Source organism: Oncorhynchus kisutch, linkage group LG21, assembly GCF_002021735.2.
Source record: "Oncorhynchus kisutch isolate 150728-3 linkage group LG21, Okis_V2, whole genome shotgun sequence".
NCBI classification, from domain to species: Eukaryota; Metazoa; Chordata; class Actinopteri; order Salmoniformes; family Salmonidae; genus Oncorhynchus; species Oncorhynchus kisutch.
Window position 1 is genome coordinate 21,981,480 of NC_034194.2, and position 20,025 is coordinate 22,001,504.

The 20,025-nt window shown below is 40.5% G+C and overlaps 1 protein-coding gene across 5 annotated transcripts in view; it reads left to right on the plus strand.

Annotated features, from left to right (window-relative positions):
* LOC109866261 (RAC-alpha serine/threonine-protein kinase) overlaps positions 1 to 20,025 on the plus strand; it is a 62,224-nt gene that overhangs the window by 28,397 nt on the left and 13,802 nt on the right. For all 5 annotated transcript variants that reach the window (XM_020454822.2, XM_020454818.2, XM_020454820.2 and 2 more), the window contains one exon: positions 6,214 to 6,394. In XM_020454822.2, the coding sequence (XP_020310411.1) occupies positions 6,349 to 6,394 (46 nt within the window). In that variant the 5' untranslated portion in view covers positions 6,214 to 6,348. The remainder of the gene's footprint in view (positions 1 to 6,213; positions 6,395 to 20,025) is intronic.

A 20,025-nucleotide genomic window follows, 5' to 3' on the forward strand; every position in this document is an offset into this window, starting at 1 on the left:
GAATGCTTTTGAATCCTATTACACATCTGTACAAGCAACCAGAGAACGCAGATGCACAGACAATGGAGAATAAAAAAAACTCTCTCAGTTGGGGCAGAGCAAAATTATGATTAACTTTGGAAGTAACTACTGAAGAAATTATTAAAGCAATATCTAAAAGTAAACAAGTCTCCAGGCACTGATGGCTTCCCTTTTTTTTTTGAATGGTTCAAAGCCTTCAGAGAACAACTAACACCTACTTAAGGCCTGTTTTTAACTGAACTTTGTGGGAGGGGAGGGTTTTCCACCATCTTGGAGAGAAGCCATCATATCTGTAATCCCAAAAGAGGGTAAAGGTAAGAAGGAATGCAGTTCCTATAGACCAATTGCAATTCTTAACACGGTTTATTAACTATATTCATCAATAATAGCCAAAAGAATGGAAGACGTAATCCCAGAATTGATTGATTGGGGATCAAACTGCTTTCATACAAAATAGGCAGACTTTTTTTATTTTTATGGGATACACACAAGGCCGTTCTTGTGGCATATCTTGGTTAAAATATCCCTAATTCAATGGAATTGCAACCCGCTGCATGCACAGTGCACTCATCCATCACATATACAGCTCATTCTCAAGATTTTGCCCACTTATGTTATTGGGCCCACACGACTACATGCCTTCTGGTAAGTTTTGATAACAATACTGGGTGGGGTGAATATATATTTTAGGACATTTTGTGTTTAAATTATTTCTAACTTGTTAACAATTTCTGCTAGTTAGTTTTTGCTAACGTGTGGGTTTTATTTTGCTTGAGCTAGCTGAGTGTTAATTCACCCGTTTCCTTACATGATTAATTTTAAAACATTTATCTTACAAAGGAGTTAGATTAAATTGCTTGACTATGTATCTGTACATGAAATTGTATTAACTTTTTTAAACAGTTTTCCCCTAATCTTTACAGGAAAATACCACAGGCACAATCTGATGTATGGAGACATTTCACTGCGGCTAATGTAAAAGGAAAAGCTGTGTACATTTGCAAATACTGTGCCAAATCATATGTGTTGCATTCTTCAAAGATGCAGAATCGTCTGGCCAAGTGCATTAAGTTACCTCAGCGCTCACAACAAGCAACCTCTGACAAAAGACCCCGTACTTCTATTTGAGGTGAAAAATGATGAATCGGACACCTTAATGGTAGCAACAGCTCATGGTCATCCTGGAATCAGTTTTTCTTGACTCAATGGAAGAACGTAATCAGAGAAATGCTAATGAATGTTTTGTTCAAGCTGTGTATGCAACTGGTTCACCTCTGCTCACAGGCGACGTGTATTTCTGAAGAGAAATAGATTTCTGAATGTTCTTCGCCCAGCATACACTCCTCCAACCAGACATGCTTTATCGACTCATTTTGTAATTAACTACATCGCCACCCCTCAACCAGGGATACACAACCCTCCGATACACAACCCAACCAAGCCGCACTGCTTCTTAACACAGCACGCATTGGAGCAACCGAAGTGGGCAGGGCAGTATGGATTTCTTCTCTTACATCTGCAAGCAGGTTTGATGCGCGCTGTGTTAAGAAGCAGTGCGGCTTGGTTGGGTTGTGTATCGGAGGACACATGACTTTCAACCTTCGTCTCTCCCGAGCCTGTACGGGAGTTGTAGCGATGAGACAAGATAGTAGTTACTACTACCACGAAATTGGGGAGAAGGGGGTAAAAAATATATTTTTTTAAAGAGGATCCTCCTGGATATGTATTTTGGGAGAGAGTAGTAAGCAGTCAAACTCCTGAAACCAATAGCAGTAGCCATTACATGGATTGAGGGAGACAATGCCATCCTGTCTGATGTTGACTCTGCTTGCAGATGTAAGAGAAGAAATCCATACTGCCCTGCCCACTTCACGGTTGCTCCAAGCAGAGGAAACTGCATTTCTGAAATGCATCAAAAAGCATGAAGACTTCTGCCTGAAGCCCATGCACCCCGCAGTGTACATGTTGGACCCCAAGTCTGCTGATAAGAGCATCCTGTCTGGTGCAGAGATCAACAAGGCCAATGGTGTCATCACTACCGTGTCTCGCCACCTTGGCCTGGATGAGGGAAAGTTTCTTGGCAGTCTGGCGAAGTACACTTCCAAGCAAGGGCTTTGGGATGGAGATGCAATATTGCAGTCGTGCCAACATATCTCATCAGCCACCTGGTGGAAGGGACTTTATGGATATTTTTTATATATTTTTTTAACCTTTTTTTTATTTAACTACGCAAGTCAGTTAAGAATAAATTCTTATTTTCAATGACTGCCTAGGAACAGTGGGTTAACTGCCTGTATGAGGCTCTTTCCCCAGTTGCCTCATCCTCCAAATCCCAACATCAGCTGCCTCAGAGCGCAACTGGTCCTTGTTTGGGAACACACACCAAAGTATGCAACAGGCTGACCTACACATTTTTGGGTTTTTGAGCCTGAAAACAAGCCATCAAGGTTGAAAAGTGATAGTGAAGATGAGTCTTAAGTCTGATGTTCAAGAGCTGGACATTGAGGTCCAGGGAGAAGACATGGAAGCCTGAGAGGAAGACAACCAAAGCTTTAGTCTTGAAACTATAGTTTTACAGATGTATGTTGATGATGTTTTTGGGTGATGCGATGGGTCATTGGACATTATTCATTTTTCCCTTTTGTTGTTCAGTGAAATCATGTGATGAGTCAACTCTCTAAATTAAAGTTCTATTCGTAACTAAATTGTTTCATTTCTATTGGAAGGATTTAATCATTTGCAATTGTCTACTTATGATAAGGTGAAAGGTTTATGATTCTGTCTCCATATGCTATGGTAAATATATCAATGCACAAAACATTACATTTAAATTGTATTAATTTGCATATTTCTGTTAATTCCCACGGAAAGTTTCCACAACTGAATATTCCCCAAAATGTGTAACCGTACCTTGAGCACCTCAAATGAATCCAAGTATTCACTAATGCATACAACTTGGAGTAAAAAACAACCTTTACTTGGGTATTCAATCCTCAAAGAAATATTCTACAAACTATATTAAAAAGAAATGGGAGGAGGAACTTGACAATGAAATAACTGAAACATGATTGAACATATTAGAGACTCAACATGGAGAGAATTCTGTTGGAAGAATGTTATTTCTTCATAACGCCTAAACTGAAATCAAAACAGGCTGGCTCCCTACACCGTTCTTGGCGAGAATGTGGGCTATCAAGGGTGGATCACTCATCTTTTGGTCCTGCTCTGCAATCAAAACTTACTGGGGAGAAATAAGATTAAACATTGGCAAAATAATGGGATTTGACAGAACAAACATGAATTTCTTTGTACTTGGGTGAAATACCTGAACTTACACAATAGAGAAGTACCTCTTGAAGGTCCTACTGGCAGCCAGTAAAAAGGATTTCACTAGGAAATGGCTACAAAAATGATGTGTGATGTAACTGCCAGATCCTTTTTGTTCTTTTACTTGTACTTTCTCTGTTCCTCAATAAAAACAAACTTTTGTGTGTATGCACACACACCTCTTCAAATTAGTGGATTTGGCTATTTCAGCCACAGTTTTGGGAAGGCCCTTTCCTGTTTCAGCGTGACAATGCCCTTGTGCACAAAGCGAGGTCCATACAGAAATGCTTTGAAGCGATTGGTGTGGAAGAACTTGACTGGCTTGCACAACAGAGCCTAGACCTCAAACCCATCGAACACCTTTGAGATGAATTGGAACGCTGACTACGAGCCAGGCCTAATCGCCCAACATCAGTGCCCGACCTCACTAATTCTCTTGTGGCTGAATGGACAAGTCCCCGCAGCAATGGTCCAACATCTAGTGGAACGCCTTCCCAGAAGAGTAGAGGCTGTTAAAGCAGGAAAGGGGGGGACCAACTCCATATTAATGCCCATAATTCTGGAATGAGATGTTCGACTAGCAGGTGTCCACAAACTTATTGGTCATGTAGAGTATTTTGCATCCCTCGTTTACTCCATGTTTTTCATTTATTTTGGCAGTTACCTGTATCTGGCAGCTCGTTATTTACTCAAACAAATAATCTGGTGGGCTATGGTCGACAAAGGAGCATGCATGTTTAAAAATGTCCGGTCTTTGTTTTGGCCTTCTGAGCAGTTCACTGTTGGAACCTGTTCTTTTTACTCCAGGTGAAATGATACTTGATAGGTAGGTCAAAAAAATGAAGGTGCGAAGTAAAGACTGTTCGTAGCTGCTAGATGGAGTGTGCAATGTAGTGCAGTGGGGAGGGAACTTGGAAGTCATTGGATGACATCTCTGTCTCAGGAACCACATGTTATTTATTATCTTCAAAGACGTGCAGAAAATGTACATCTGGAATGTATTGCCAGAGACCTCCCAATATATTATCACCATACTTAGGTGTCAATACGATATGTATGGCATTTCTCATTATATTGTGGTTTGATGTTCCAAACATATTCCTCACCATGTGTCTGCTGCAGATGGATGAGAGAGCCATGATTTATTTTTTTATTTTTTTCATCAGTCACGGAAATAAGTGCAGAAAACAAATTGTCTCCCTATTTAAAGATGTACTATGCATGAATCGCTCTGCCATTTCCTGGTTACTAAAATTCAACTAGTTTGACAGAACAAGCACGTATAGTGTAGAGGATCATTGTACCATCTAAACCACTGTGAAATATGTTTATTTTCAGCTGTTTAAAGCTGGTGTACAAAACAAAGTAAAAGATGCTAAACTTAAGCACGGGAAGCTCCCACAACAGCTCAATAGGGTTGACAGCCGGTGACTGTGCTGGCCACTCCATTATAGACAGAATAACAGATGACTACTTCTTCACTAAATAGTTATTGCATAGTTTGGAGCTGTGCTTTGGGTCATTGTCCTGTTGGAGGAGGATATTGGCTCCAATTAAGCGCTGTCCACTAGGTATGGCGTTGCGAAATGGAGTGATAGCCTTCCTCCTTAAAGATCCCGTTTACCCTGTACAAATCTCCCAGTTTACCACCACCAAAGCACCCCCAGACCATCACATTGCTTCCACCATGCTTGACAGATGGTGTCAAGCACTCCAGCATCATTGAATTTTTTTCAAAAACGAGGATATGTTTGAGTGACCCCAAACATTTGAACGGTAGTGTACATATTGTAGTTTAAAGTGATGGGGAAAACAAGCTATTAATGGAAATTACTAATATAATATTAATATATATCGGAATATTGAATAATATCCCGATTTAAATGTAACTGTATTGATATATCACTAGAATGCACTTGGCATATGCTGTGCTAGACAACACCTGCTGTCTGAAGACAATACAGTATCAGAATGTGAACCCGCATTACCCCCTCTATAATGCAGATCTTCTGTCCGTGCATTCAATAAGCTATTTTCATGCCTTTTCATTTCACCCCGATAAACAGTGGTGCAATTTATTTTAATATCATTGGGTTGCAGTCAGGGGCATGATTTCCAGAAACAAAGGATTAGCACAAATAGAGCCCCTCAATGCTTGCTAACGGATATTTTTACAATTTATATGAAAACATATTTTTTTACACTAATATGAATCATGGTATTGTGATCATAGTGTAGTTACAGTACAATAGTATAATTATTAGGCCTACCAAAATAAAGCTGAAATTTCACTCATACACCTGGGGCTAACTACCTGACCTAACCTGGGAACCATCTTGATTATAATTCCATTACGTGATACATGTGGCATTGCACAAAATACATATCCAGGGGATGATAATGAAGCAATATTTCCAGTGTTGAGATATATGGAGAGATAAGTGGGGTTAGCCATAACAGAGTAGAATGATTTGACAGCTGCTAAAGGGTCTGCATAGTTCTATGTCCCTGTGCTTTCAGTTACAGTAAGGGTCTTGTACTAACAAATACCAGAGGCTTGTTCAGGAGGATGCTACAAGACAGAAATAGGAACATGTAACATTTCATTTGCCGTTTATGTGTAGTAAAACTGTAATTATATTAACATTGTTAACATTTTGTTAACGGTGCTTTGTATAGTAAGTAACTTGGTGTTTTTGCGCAGTAAGCACTGATTTACATTTAGTCATTCTTGTTTCTTTGTCTCTAAATGTTGCTCTCACTCTACCTTTGTTAATATTTGCAGCACTTAAGAATGTGTAATTTGCTGGATTTGAACTAGGATGCATTTCTTCCTTATCCGTCTGTCTTTTAACCTCCCAATAGGTAAACAGTGCTGGCTGAAACCTTCCCCAGCACTAGACCGCTCCTGATTTGAGTGAAGGGGACGAGAGTGACGCCTCCTTCTGTGGGACCACCTTAGCGGACAGAACCTCTCCCCCCATTCTTCCACGGGCCACCATGGGTGAAGTAGTCATTGTGAAGGAGGGATGGCTTCACAAACGAGGTAATACCTATACCCTCGATCTCCACCACCCTCATACCTAAGGCTTTGGAAATCACACACAATCTAACATGTATGTTGCCTCTGTCCTGCTTTGAAATAAGTGTAGATTTTGTTGCTTTTTCTGGTTATATTTGCATGCTTTTCAATTAGCCAACCTGTTGTCTCTTCAGATAAAAGTGCATATAAAGTTTTCCCTGCGTCACACATTTCTGAGATTGCTTCCTGTTTCAGCTCCATTCATCGATAACCAGGTCTACAATGCAAGTGATGCAATGTTTACTGTCTATAAGAATGTTTATGGCCCCTATGAATGTTTATGGTCCATAAAAATGTGGTTCCTGACACCTAAGGCCTGTGAATACATCCTCATAACAAACCTGTTAGTGTACACACTAGTAGAGGTTATATCAGTGCATTTGTAAAAGCTGATGAGAAATGTTTTATGTGTAAAACATTTGCCGATTTCTGGGGGGGGGGCACACACATCCATTTAACTTTAAAGCTGTGTTTTTCAACCTGTCTCTTGTTTTGGATTAGTCTTTGTGCAGATTGAACTCTGGGTCTCTGCTGTGACCCAGGCCATTCCATGTGCATATTTTCCGGTTCCGTCTGGAATTGGTGTGTGCTTTCCACTCGCACCTGCTTCTCCTTTGACCCTTTCCGTGTTCTATAAACAAAGAAATAGACACCCCCCAGATAGACACCCCCCCCACTCTATTAACTAACTGTTGTCAGCGTACGCTAGGGCTGGGCGATATGGCCAAAATATTATCACGATATTTAAAAGAAATTGGATGGTTGGTTGCAATTTATTTAATTTTCTTTCAATAATACAAGTTGTACATTTAGCTTTGAGTAGTGACTGATGCCAGGGTGGCAACACATCCATTCTCAGTGATTTCAGTAAGTCTTTCTCCATTCTGATTGTTTTATACTGTTCAATTCAACTTCAAACAAAACACATTTCTGCACTTCCTGCACTCAATTGCGGTGGTGGAAAGAGTACCCAAGTACCCAGTACCCAACTGTCATACTTGAATAAAAGTAAAGATACGTTAAAAGAAAATTACTCAAGTAAAAGTTAGTAACCCAGTAAAATACTACTTGAGTAGAAGAATTTGGTTTTAAATATACTGAAGTATCAAAGGTAGAAGTAATTTCAAATTCCTTAAGCAAACCATTTTTTACATTTATTTACAGAAGGCCAGGGGCACACTCCAACAATTTACAAACAAAGCATTTGTGTTTAGTGAGTCCTCCAGATCAGAGGCAGTAGATGACCAGGGATGTTCTTTTGATAAGTGCGTGAATTTGATCATTTTCCTGTCCTGTTAAGCATTCAAAATGTAACTAGTACATTTGGGTGTCAGGGAAAATGCGTGGAGTAAAAAGTAAAGTATTTTCTTTAGGAATGTAGTGAAGTAAAAGTAATCCAAATTAAAGTACAGATACCAAAAAAACAATTTTAAGTAGTACTTCAAAGTATTTTTACTTAAGTACTTTACACCACTGCTCAATTGAGAATTTCCATACTGCCACGTAGGGCTGCATGATATGGACAAATCATCTAGGACTTATTTTTAACCAAATGTTGCAATTGCGATTTGACTTGCTAATTAGAGCAAAACTGTTGGAATCATGAAAATAGAATGACTAGTCTAATTCTATAGTTAGAATGTAATAGTGGGTACATTGAATACAGTGTTTGAGATGACAATGAATTAAAATGCTAGGGAGGAGTTAATGTGACAGGGTAGGAACTAAAGTGTTTCCTAGGGGACCCTATAAGCGTTGGTTGGCTACATTGCATGTTTTCTCTTAGCTACTTCATGTATCTAACATATTCCTCTTTGATTTAGAAGATACTGTTGCACAAACAACAAGCTGATTTTAGGTCTATGCCATCACTGGTATTATCAGGCTGTATTAGCTAGCTGCGTTTGCTCTAACTCAGTACATTTATTAGCTAGCTAGCTATTAGCATCTCACAAGATTTAGGGCAACTTGCTAAGAAAATTCATACTAGCTGTTTGCTGATGTAAGAAATATGAACTAATAATGTCATTTGTGGAACGCTAGTGGATTTATATTAAGACGCAAAGTGAAAACGGCATCGTTGTCATCAACATTGTTGCATGTTCTGCATTGACCATGCAGACTGAATGCAAGTGTCTCGTGGTTGAGGAACGTCAAATGCACTCCTTGAGTGACAAGGGGCGTGGCTAGGTCTGTGTGGCACAGAGAGAGATGACTCAAGTAGCTAAGTAAACTATAAAAATTGACATTTACATATGGCGTATCACATTCAACAAACCAAACATTCAAATACCGGTATAGAAGGTAAAGTAAAAACCCAAACCAGTCCCTGCATCAATACCGGTATATCATAACATATGGTTTACGCCGTTAAGCCTCAACATAGCTTTAGCCACGGGGACGACCAGATTGCAACATTGAAAAACGTTGGTTTTCACACATGAAATCTTCTATGATAGCCTATACTGGATATAATATATTTTACGGACTCTCCAATATGGTATTTTCTAGCAAATGGTGTTATATGGGTTGTGTACAACACCCAACTCAACCAGAGGCCAACTTTTAGGAAAAACCAGGCGGCGCAATGGAGCAGGGCTTAGGGTGCGGCTGAGGATGGCAGCAGCAAGATTCCTACTACACAAACTGTGGAAGCTGGACGGTCGGAGTTTGCAAGGCCATTGGGTTTTTACTGGAGAGTCCCACCCCCTCCCTCCCTCCAGCCTTGGCCAGTCAGACAGTTGGACAGTAGCACCGTGGGCTAGGAGTTTGGGGGTCATCCCAGTTCAGCTATGCAGACAGACCCCACCCAGAATGGCTCTGGGCCCTGATCAAAAGGAAGGCAGCCAGCGCTGGATTTGCGCCGCTTAATGTGGCGGGGAGCCTGTTTTGTCCACAAGGGATTTGGAGATGTTTTCTCTCTTGATGTGACCATGGTGACATCACCCACAGGAAACTATGAAGGCTGCAGAGTGGTTCTGTCAGGCATTTTCTGCTCAGGGTGGATTTTGCCCACCTGTCACTCAAACATCCTACAACAAATGTAGTTTAGCAGCGTTTCCCCTAGGATTTTTTTCAACAGTGGTGGCAAAGGAAGCGTAGGGGGAGGGGTAGTGGGTGTGTCCAATAGCATGGCCTCCAACTGAAAGTTTTTAGTGGCCCTCTTGGCCGCAGAGACTAAATGTAGCTGTTTTAAAGCGAATTACTTGCAACTCTACTAGGCCTGACCAATTTTTGTCGATTTGGTGAATTGTTTGGTCGATAGGCTGTTGGTCGATCGAGATTTCTTTAGTCGAGCAGTAGCAATAAAATTAATAATCATGGTGTACAAGACACCTGTCCGATTCTTGCATGTCTGAGTGTACTGATTAGAGGTCGACTGATTAATTTGAATGGACGATTTTAATTAGGGCCGATTTCAAGTTTTCATAACAATCGGAAATCGGTATTTATGAGCGATTTAAAAAAAATTACAAAAATACAAAATAAAAAAATGTAAACGTACATTTTTTAATACCTTTTATTTAACTAGGCAAGTCAGTTAAGAACACATTCTTATTTTCAATGACGGCCTAGGTGGTTGCTGTCTGCGGTTCTAAAACGCATCAGTGCGCTGTTGAATTGGCGCCTTTTCATAGACCATGTTGCCATGTGCATAATAGCGAAGTTAACCAGCATATCGGTGTTGAGAACAATGGGGCGGAGGCAGCAGCAGAGTTAGATGAGACAACAGCCCTTGCCTTAATTGTTGAGTAAAAGTGAGGAGAGAGATGGGAAACCCCAACTTAATTAGGTCTTTAAATCAATAGCGTAGCTGTTTATTAAATGTACTTGGCTTTATAAATCATATCTACAGAAATGACAACCTGCTTCTGTTGCCTGTTTGAGTGTTTAGCAGTCTACTGATTCCATGAGTACCAGGCCTCATGTAACCACAACAACCACTCTTGTAACCAAGTACACAAATTCTGCTGTTTTGATATGCTGAAATAAAGGCTTCACACTTTTTTTTTCGTTAGACCAGCCTCTGGTATTATTTTTAATTTAGTGTCTACACTGTTCCAAATGGTCAAATTATATATATATATAATAATAATGCCACTTTTTCCTTGATCTCCTTATTGTTATTATTATCATTATAATAAGTAATGTCATTATCATTGGTAGGCTTAGTATAGCAGCCTTGTATAACCACCATTGAGCTGTATGCTTAAGAGCGCATCCTGTTTAGTCTTAATACCGTAACTAACTTCGGCCTATATTTCAATTCTTAAATAGGCTACTGTATCAATCATTTATTCGTTAATGTCATCACACAGCAAATGAGTCATTTATGATTTGAAATGCAGTAAAGCATTTTAGTTTTAATTAAATAAAAGGGATGGTTGACTAATTAGTGTAAACAATAAATAGGCCTAAATCGTTCATTTCTCTAATTTTCTTAACGAATGAATGTGACTGTTTTTAGTCTTTGCTGTAATAAAGGCTTTACCCAAAAAAACATACTTTGTCCAAATGGTCAGAACTTATATTGTAATCTAACAGCACCTGTTCGGCACACATAATATGCGCGCAGCGCTTGCCCCTTACTGGTGATCAAGAACAGAGTATTTTCCACAACTAGCCATTCATTCCACACATCTGACTTCCCCTTTACCTCCTGAGCAACCAGTAAACATTCCCCCGTTCAAGTTTATTTGTCACGTCCTCTCAATCCATTTTGCTGTCGTGTTACGCTGGCCAGAGTTTACATGTGTCAGCAAAGAGAGCAAGGGTTGAGGAAATAGATCTTTTTTTCTGAACAAATGAGGGATTTCGGTAAGAACTTTTCAGTCAGACTTGGCTGTAATTATGTTGCTGTAGTGGTCGCTGCAGCAGGGAGGAGAGGGAGACGACAGGTGCTAGTCAGTCACTCAATGTTTTTTTTTTTTTTTTTTGCGCAGCAAGTATGAGCCAGATCCAGTGCAACCAAATCAATTGCGGTTAGACTCCATCTAGTAATTTGTCTTAATTACTTAATAAAACAGTTTGCTTAAAGGATCAGACAAGCTCAGTGCGTATAAACTCAGCAAAAAAGACACTTCCCTTTTTCAGGACCCTGTCTTTCAAAGATAATTTGTAAAAATCCAAATAACTTTACAGATCTTCATTGCAAAGGGTTTAAACACTGATTCCCATGCTTGTTCGATGAACCATAAACAATTAATAAACATGCACCTGTGGAACTGTTGATAAGACACTAACAGCTTAGACGGTAGGCATTTAACCTCTCTGGTACAAGTGGGACGTTAGCGTCCCACCTCGACAACAGCCAGTGAAATTGCAGGGCGCCAAATTCAAAACAAATCTCATAATTAAAATTCATCAAACATACAAGTATTATACACCATTTTAAAGATAAACTTCTTGTAAATTCAACTACAGTGTCCAATTTCAAAAAGGCTTTACTGCGAAAGCACATGCGATTATGTTAGGTCAGCGCCTAGTCACAGAACCATACAGACATTTTCCAGCCAAGGAGAGGGCTCACAAAAGTCAGAAATAGCGATTTTAAATTAATCACTAACTTTTGATCTTCATCAGATAGCACTCAGGACTCCATGTTAGAAAACAAATGTGTGTTTTGTTCGATAAAGTAAATCTTTGTCCAAATACCTCATTTGAAATTGATGCGTTATGTTCAGAAATGGATTGTCTCAAACAACCATTTGGTGAAAGTGCAGAGCCACACTTTACGGCAAAAGCACACTTTGCGATTATGTTAGGTCAGCGCCTAGCCACAAACCATACAGCCATTTTCCAGCCAAGGAGAGGTGTCACAAGTCAAAAATTGCATTAAAATTAATCACTTAACTTTGATCTTCATATGATGGCACTCCCAGGTCTCCATGTTAGACAAATGTTTGTTTTGTTCGATAAAGTTCTTCTTTATGTCCAAATACCTCCTTTTTGTTTGCGTTTAGTCCTGTAATCCAAATGCACAATGCGCGGGCACTAAATCCAGACGAAAAGTCAAAATAGTTCCATTACAGTTCATAGAAACATGTCAAACGATGTATAGAATCAACCTTTAGGATGTTTTTGTGATGAATCTTCAATAATATTCCAACCAGACAATTCCTGTCTTTAGAAATGAAAAGGAACGGAGCTTGTGCGTGACTAAACTAAAGGCTTTCTGCTAGACCCCCAATTCAAACAGTTCTTATTCGCTCCCCCTTCACAGTAGAAGCCTGAAACGTTCTAAAGACTGTTGACATCTAGTGGAAGCCTTAGGAAGTGCAATCTGACCCCATAGACACAGTATATTGGATAGGCAATCACTTGAAAAACTACAAACCTCAGATTTCCCACTTCCTGGTTGGATTTTCCTCAGGTTTTCACCTGCCATATCAGTTCTGTTATACTCAGACATTATTTTAACAGTTTTGGAAACTTTAGTGTTTTCTATCCAAATCTACTAATTATATGCATATCCTAGCTTCTGGACCTGAGTAGCAGGCAGTTTAATTTGGGCACGCTTTTCATCAAATTTGGAATGCTTCCCCCTACCCTAGTGAAGTTAAGGTCACAGTTATGATAACTTAGGACACTGAAGAGGCCTTTCTACTGACTCTGAAAAACACCAAAAAGATGCCCAGGGTCCCTGCTCATCTGCGAGAACATGCCTTAGGCATGCTGCAAGAAGGCATGATGACTGCAGATGTGGCCAGGGCAATAAATTGCAATGTCCGTACTGTGAGACGCCTAAGCGCTACAGGGTGACAGGACGGACAGCTGATTGTCCTCGCAGTGGCAGACCACGTGTAACAACACCTGCACAGGATCTGAACATCACACCTGCGGGACAGGTACAGGATGGCAATAAAACTGCCCGAGTTACACCAGGAACGCACAATCTGTCCCTCCAGTGCTCAGACTGTCCACGAGAGGCTGGACTGAGGGCTTGTAGGCCTGTTGTAAGACAGGTCCTCACCAGACATCACCGGCAACAACATCACCTATGGGCACAAACCCACCGTAGCTGGACCAGACAGGACTGGCAAAATGTGCTCTTCACTGACTAGTCACGGTTTTGTCTCACCGGTGGGTGATGGTCTGATTCGTGTTAATCGTCGAAGGAATGAGCGGGATCGGTTTGGAAGTGGAGGGTCCGTCATGGTCTGGGGCAGTGTCACAGCACCATTGGACTGAGTTTGTTGTCATTCCCTGCAATCTCAACGCTGTGTGTTACAGGGAAGACATCCTCATGTGGTACCCTTCCTGCAGGCTCATGCTGACATGACCCTCCAGCACGACAATGCCACCAGCCATGCTGCTAATTATGTCTGTGATTTCCTGCAAGACAGCAATGTCAGTGTTCTGCCGTGGCCAGCGACGAGTCCGGATCTCAATCCCATTGAGCACGTCTGGGACCTGTTGAATCGGAGGTTGAGAGCTAGGGCCATGCCCCCCAGAAATGTCCGGGAACTTGCAGGTGCCTTGGTGGAAGAGTGGGGTAACATCTCACAGCAAGAACTGGCAAATCTGGTGCAGTCCATGAGGAGGAGATGCACTGCAGTACTTAATGCAGCTGGTGGCCAGATACTGTTTCTTTTGATTTTGACCCCCCCCCCCTGCCCACCTTTGTTCAGGGACACATTATTCAATTTTTGTTAGTCACATGTCTGTGGAACTTGTTCAGTTTGTCTGTTAAATTTTACTTGTTCAGTTTGTCTGTTAAATTTTATGTTCATGTTCATACAAAGATTTACACGTTAAGTTTGCTGACAATAAACACAGTTGACAGTGAGAGGACGTTTCTTTTGTTGCTGAGTTTAGTTGATTTGATTAAAACACATAGGATGTGTCTATATTGAGAAAAGTGACCAATCGATTGGTCGAAAGAAAAGACTATTCGAGACAGAATTTTTGTTGTAGGGCACAGCCTTAATTCTACACATTTTGGCATGAGGTGGAGAGAAAGTTGTACAGTTAAAGCTATACTGTACAAAAATAGAAACTCAACAAGATTTTACTTAGTTACAGTTCATAAAACATATGTGCGCACTTTTTTTTCAAAATAATGCCATGGAATTCCAAGCAAAACTTGTCTGTTAAAATAAACTAGTGTAGCTCACAGTCATATGGCATAGCCATATCCGGGCCTAACATATGGACCACTCAAAGTATGCTATCTATTTCTTCTGAAATAGACTACATTTTCTTCATATCATGTTTGTTTAGACCTGTCTAAATTAAATAATGAATTTATTGTGATGGTGTAGGCTATATTACATGGATTTATTAGACTTTTTAAAATGTAGATATTCCAAAAGGTCTGCATCATTGGCTTGTAGGCTATGTGTGAAAGCCAGGAGATGCTAAATATGTTTTATGCTAATTAACTGTCGATTTACTGTGAGATCAGCAGTTATTTTCTTGACAATCACCGGCTGACAATTTCATGACCGCCACAGCCCTAGACATGGATCAGAAAACCAGTCAGTATCTGCTGTGGCCACCATTTGCCCCATGCAGCATAACACCTCCATCGCATAGAGCTAATCAGGCTGTTGATTATGGAATGTTGTCCCACTCCTCTTCAATGGCTGTGCAAAGTTGCTAGATATTAACGGGAACTGGAACATGCTGTCGTGCATGCCGGTCCCAAGCATCCCAAACATGCTCAATGGGTGACATGTCTGAGTATGCAGGCCATGGAAGAACTGGTACATTTTCAGCTTCCAGGAATTGTGTAAAGAACCTTGTGGCATGGGGCTATGCATTATCATGCTGAAACATGAGGTGGATGAATGGCACGACAATGGGCCTCAGGAACTTGTCACTGTATATGTCTGCATTCAAATTGTCATTGATAAAATGCAATTGTGTTTTGTCTGTAGCTTATGCCTGCCCATACCATAACCCCACCGCCGCCATACACGTTTTCAGCGGTTGCGAGGCTGGTTGGACGTACTGCTGAATTCTCTAAAACGGCAATTTCTCTACCATAAACCAACATTAAATTATCTGGCAACAGATATGGTGGACATGCCTCCAGTCAGCATGCCAATTGCACTCTCCCTGAACTTGAGGCATCTGTGGCATTCTGTTGTGACAAAACGGTACATTTTATAGTGCTCTTTCGTTGTCCCCAGCACAAGCTGCACCTTTGTAATGATCATGTTTAATCAGCTTTTTGATATGCCACACCTGTCAGGTGGCTGGATTATCCTGGAAAAGTAGAAATGCTCAAAAAAAGGGATGTAAAAAAATATATAATAATTGTGCAACAAATGAGAGATTAGCTTTACATATTGGGATATTTTATTTAATCTCCTGAAACATGGGACTAACACCTCATATTTTTGATAAGTGTCGTTTCCTGCAATTCTACATATTTTGCCATGGCTTATGCAGTGTTCTTATGTGACTCAAACATTATAGCAAAATCAATGATATTTGGAATTTTATTCTCCCCGACTGGCTACTTTTTTAAATTTTGGTTGTTAGTTCTCAAAGATGATCTTATAATTGGATAGCTACATTATCTTTTCTATATACTTTATCTGGTTTTAGTCCTTTCAGTTTACACTGAATCTTTTCCCATCTCTTGAACATATATTTTTTTAAATGATACAGTACCAGTCAAAAGTTTCAGGGTTTTTCTTTATTTGTATTATTTTCTACATTGTACAATAGTGAAGACATCACAACTATGAAATAACACATGGAATCATGTAGTAACACATTCTCTCAACCAGCTTCATGAGTTAGTCACCTGGAATGCATTTCAATTAACAGGTGTGAATTTGTGGGATTTCTTTCCTTCTTGTATTTGAACCAATCAGTTGTGTAGTGACATGGTAGGGTTGGAATACAGAAGTTATCACTATTTGGTAAAAGACCAAGTCCATATTATTGCAAGAACGGCTCAAATAAGCAAAGAGAAACATTACTTTAAGACATGAAGGTCGGTAAATCCGGAACATTTCAACAACTTTGACAGTTTCTTCAAGTGCAGTTGAAAACCATCAAGCACTATGATGTAACCGGCTCTCATGAAGACCGCTACAGGAAAGGAAGACCCAGAGGTACCTCTAATGAGCTTATCCTCTGCAGTAGTAAACTGCAGCCCAAATAAATACTTCCGAGTTCAAGTTAGATACATCAACTGTTTAGAGGAGACTGTGTGAATCAGGCTTCCATGGTAGAATTGCTGCAAAGAAACCACTACTAAAGGACACCAATAAGAAGACCTGTTTTGGGCCAAGAAACGCAAGCAATGGACATTAGACCGGTGGAAATCTGTCCTTTTGGTCTGTGTCCAAATTTGAGATTTTTGGTTCCAACCGCAGAGTAGGTGAACGGACCTCTGCATGTGTGATGGTGTCGGGGGTGCTTTGCTGGTGACACTGTCTGATTTTATTAAGAATGGTTACCACAGCATTCTGCAGTGATACACCATCACATCTGGTTTAGTCCCACTAATTTGTTTTTCAACAGGACAATGACCCAACACACCTCCAGGCTGTGTAAGGGCTATTTGACCAAGAAGGAGAGTGATGGAGTGCTGCATAAGATGACCTGGCTTCCACAATCCCCCGACCTCAACCCAATTGAGATGGTTTGGGATGAGTTGGACCACGGAGTGAAGAAAAAGCAGCCAACAAGACCTCAGCATATGTGGGAACTCCTTCAACTGTTGGAAAAACATTCCAGGTTAAGCTGGTTGAGAGAACGGCAAGAGTGCAAAGCTGTCAAGGCAGATATTTTGATTTTACCTTTTTTTTATGGTTACTACATGTGTTATTTCATAGTTTGTCTTCACTATCATACAATGTAGAAAATAGTAAAAATAAAAACCCTTGAATGAGTAGGTGTGTCGAAACTTTTGACTCTTACTGGATCATTTTTGGGGGAATGGTGCCCACGTCTTAGCAGCGGCAGCCTGGCGCTGCAAAATCAATATAGGGGAAACACTGAGGGTTATGCTCATTAAAGCACTGAATGGCAGCCACCTAATTTAAACAGGCCAAGCATACCAGTCATGTCTCCTCTGTATGGTTGACAACATGCTGAGCTGATTTGTATGTGCTGAAAATGAGGTGTATAAATTTTGCCTGAATGACATGGTTTTATGTCAAGTATCTTGGGTCCATTAAATAGGGCTGTATTTTAGTGTGAGTCAATTTAAGTACACAAGATGTACTGGATGGCATTCAAAGGTGTTCTCTTATGGGATTGGTTCCATCACAGCAGCGAGAGCGTGGACTTTCCCACTATTCCAGGGATAATCAAAGCCACGGATGGCTGCTTGGATGACCTCCCTGTGATTCTTTTCACGTTGAAACACAGCATGGGCCTGAGCCAAGGAGTTAGTCACCCACTGGAAAAGCCTACTCGGGGAAAAACATCTGGATTCCCTGGAACGCATCCACCCTAGGAGTCCTCTGATTCCAATCAAATGAGTCATACAAGATGAAGGAGAAACAAGATGGTTTGGATGTGACTCAAATCACCACTGGAAAGACTGTTTCTTATATCCCAGCTTATCCTAGCAGCTGGTTTGTCCCTGACATGGGACTAACCTCACGGCTAGTCGAAGTAGCAACACCCATGTTGTAGGCAGCAGACCACACCCTTTAGCCTGCAGCTGTGTGGCTTGCGATGGTGTGCCACTCTTGCCTGATCAAAGCATTCCATTTGTGAATGTTACAGAGATGGATACACCAGGATCTGTCTGTAGAGATTGGCAGTTAGTTGGGGGAGGGTGGCCATGGTTGTCAGCCAGGCCATCCAGTACCTTCCTTACCAAAAACCTCAGACCCAGTGTGGTTGAACACACTGTGGAGTGAGTTGAGGAATCTTGAGGAGTGGTTGTAAGGCTGAGACATACTTGTGGTGTTGGCTCCTCTCAACACTTTCATGTGGATGAGAAATGTGTGCTGAGTTAGTGCTGTACGTGTACATTTGATTACTGTGCCATCGTGTGTTAACAAGGCCTAACATAAGGCTCATAGATGCTTGCAAATGGGACCACTGACCAGAAGACTACTGGACCACTGTTGCCTGTGCTTGTGTTTGAATGGAAAAGACCAGAGACATCTGACTGCTGTTTTGACCCACTTGTCTTAGTCTAGACAGGAAGTGTGCGGGTCTACCCACATTCATTCTGCTCACAAGCAATTTTCATGCAATACTATTTTCAGAGTGATATTAACAAAGTGTAAGCACACTATGCATACATAGATGATTGATTTGCTTTGCCAATAAAGGTACTTGTAGCTATCTACATGCATACAACGCTATAGTTTACACGTGTTCGACTCCTCTTTTAGAAGAGACTACCTAAGACAACCAGACGGGCGGGGGGAGGAAGTGGATTCTTATTATAAGCCACACACAGTTCCTTTTGAAACCACATCCTCCTCCTAACCCAGGCTGCAATGGCATCTCTTATCTGCCCTGTCACTGTACCACCGGGCTTAGCCACTGGCTTCCTGCCTGCTTGGGTAGCTATAAATGATTTATTCATTATTAGTTTTAATCTCAATTGTTTACTGTGTCTCTGTCCTTTAACCTCGAATGCATTGATCTGCCACTAGGGTGGAGGCAGATTTATGTAGTGTTGCAAAGGTAGAGTATATTACTGCTAACTGTAATTTTATCATGCCATTTAGTGGCCTTTTGGGTACTTGTCTATCTCTGGCCCTCTGTGGCCTTATCACATGTAAAATAAATATATCAAATAAGATTTTAAAAATAGAATGACAAAGCTGTAAAACATTATCCTAAATATAAACCATCAACTTAGTGAATAGCATTGCTGTTTAATATGAGGGTTTCAGCATGAAATGCACTTGGTTAAAAAAAATGTCATTGTAAATGCTTTGGTGCCAAACTGGTGGCAGTTGTGGTTAAAGTAAATAGTTGGAAGCGTTCATTGAAAATAATGCTATTGTTGATTCGATGCTTTTTAAATTGTCTCTTGAATCATCATATGTAAACAAATGAATACATTTTTATAAAGGTTCAAATATAAATTACCAGTTAATTACCGAATGTTTTGGTAAATTACCTGAAGTTTAGGCCTAGGTGTTTGTGAGTCTAGACGGGAACCATACAACAATGAATATATAGAGATGGATTGTCTTTATAGACAGGTTGGTTGTTATTAAGCAAATAAAATGACACGTGCGCAACTGAGGCAAAACAGACTGGGATGGCTTGAATTGTTGACAACGTGTAAACTATATTTCGTCGACAGTGTTTATTGAAAATATTACATTTGCACAATGTCTCACAGTTGTTGGTTAGCTAGCGAATTTTAGCCATATTAGCATCGATATGACATCAGTTAAAAAGATACGAGCTGAAATAAGCCACCTATTCCCCACATGGCAGCAGCATGTCATTGTTGCTAGCTGTTCAGAAACACAACACACAGACTTCTGCCCCCAGTGATGCCAATTTAGCCATTTTGTTGCTAGATTTGGCAACTTTTCAGACTACCCTGGCAACTTTTTGTTGCACCTAGCAACAAATGTAGATACTTAAAAAAATGTATTTGAACTTTTGAAAAGTGACTCATGCTAACATGCACGCATTTTTTC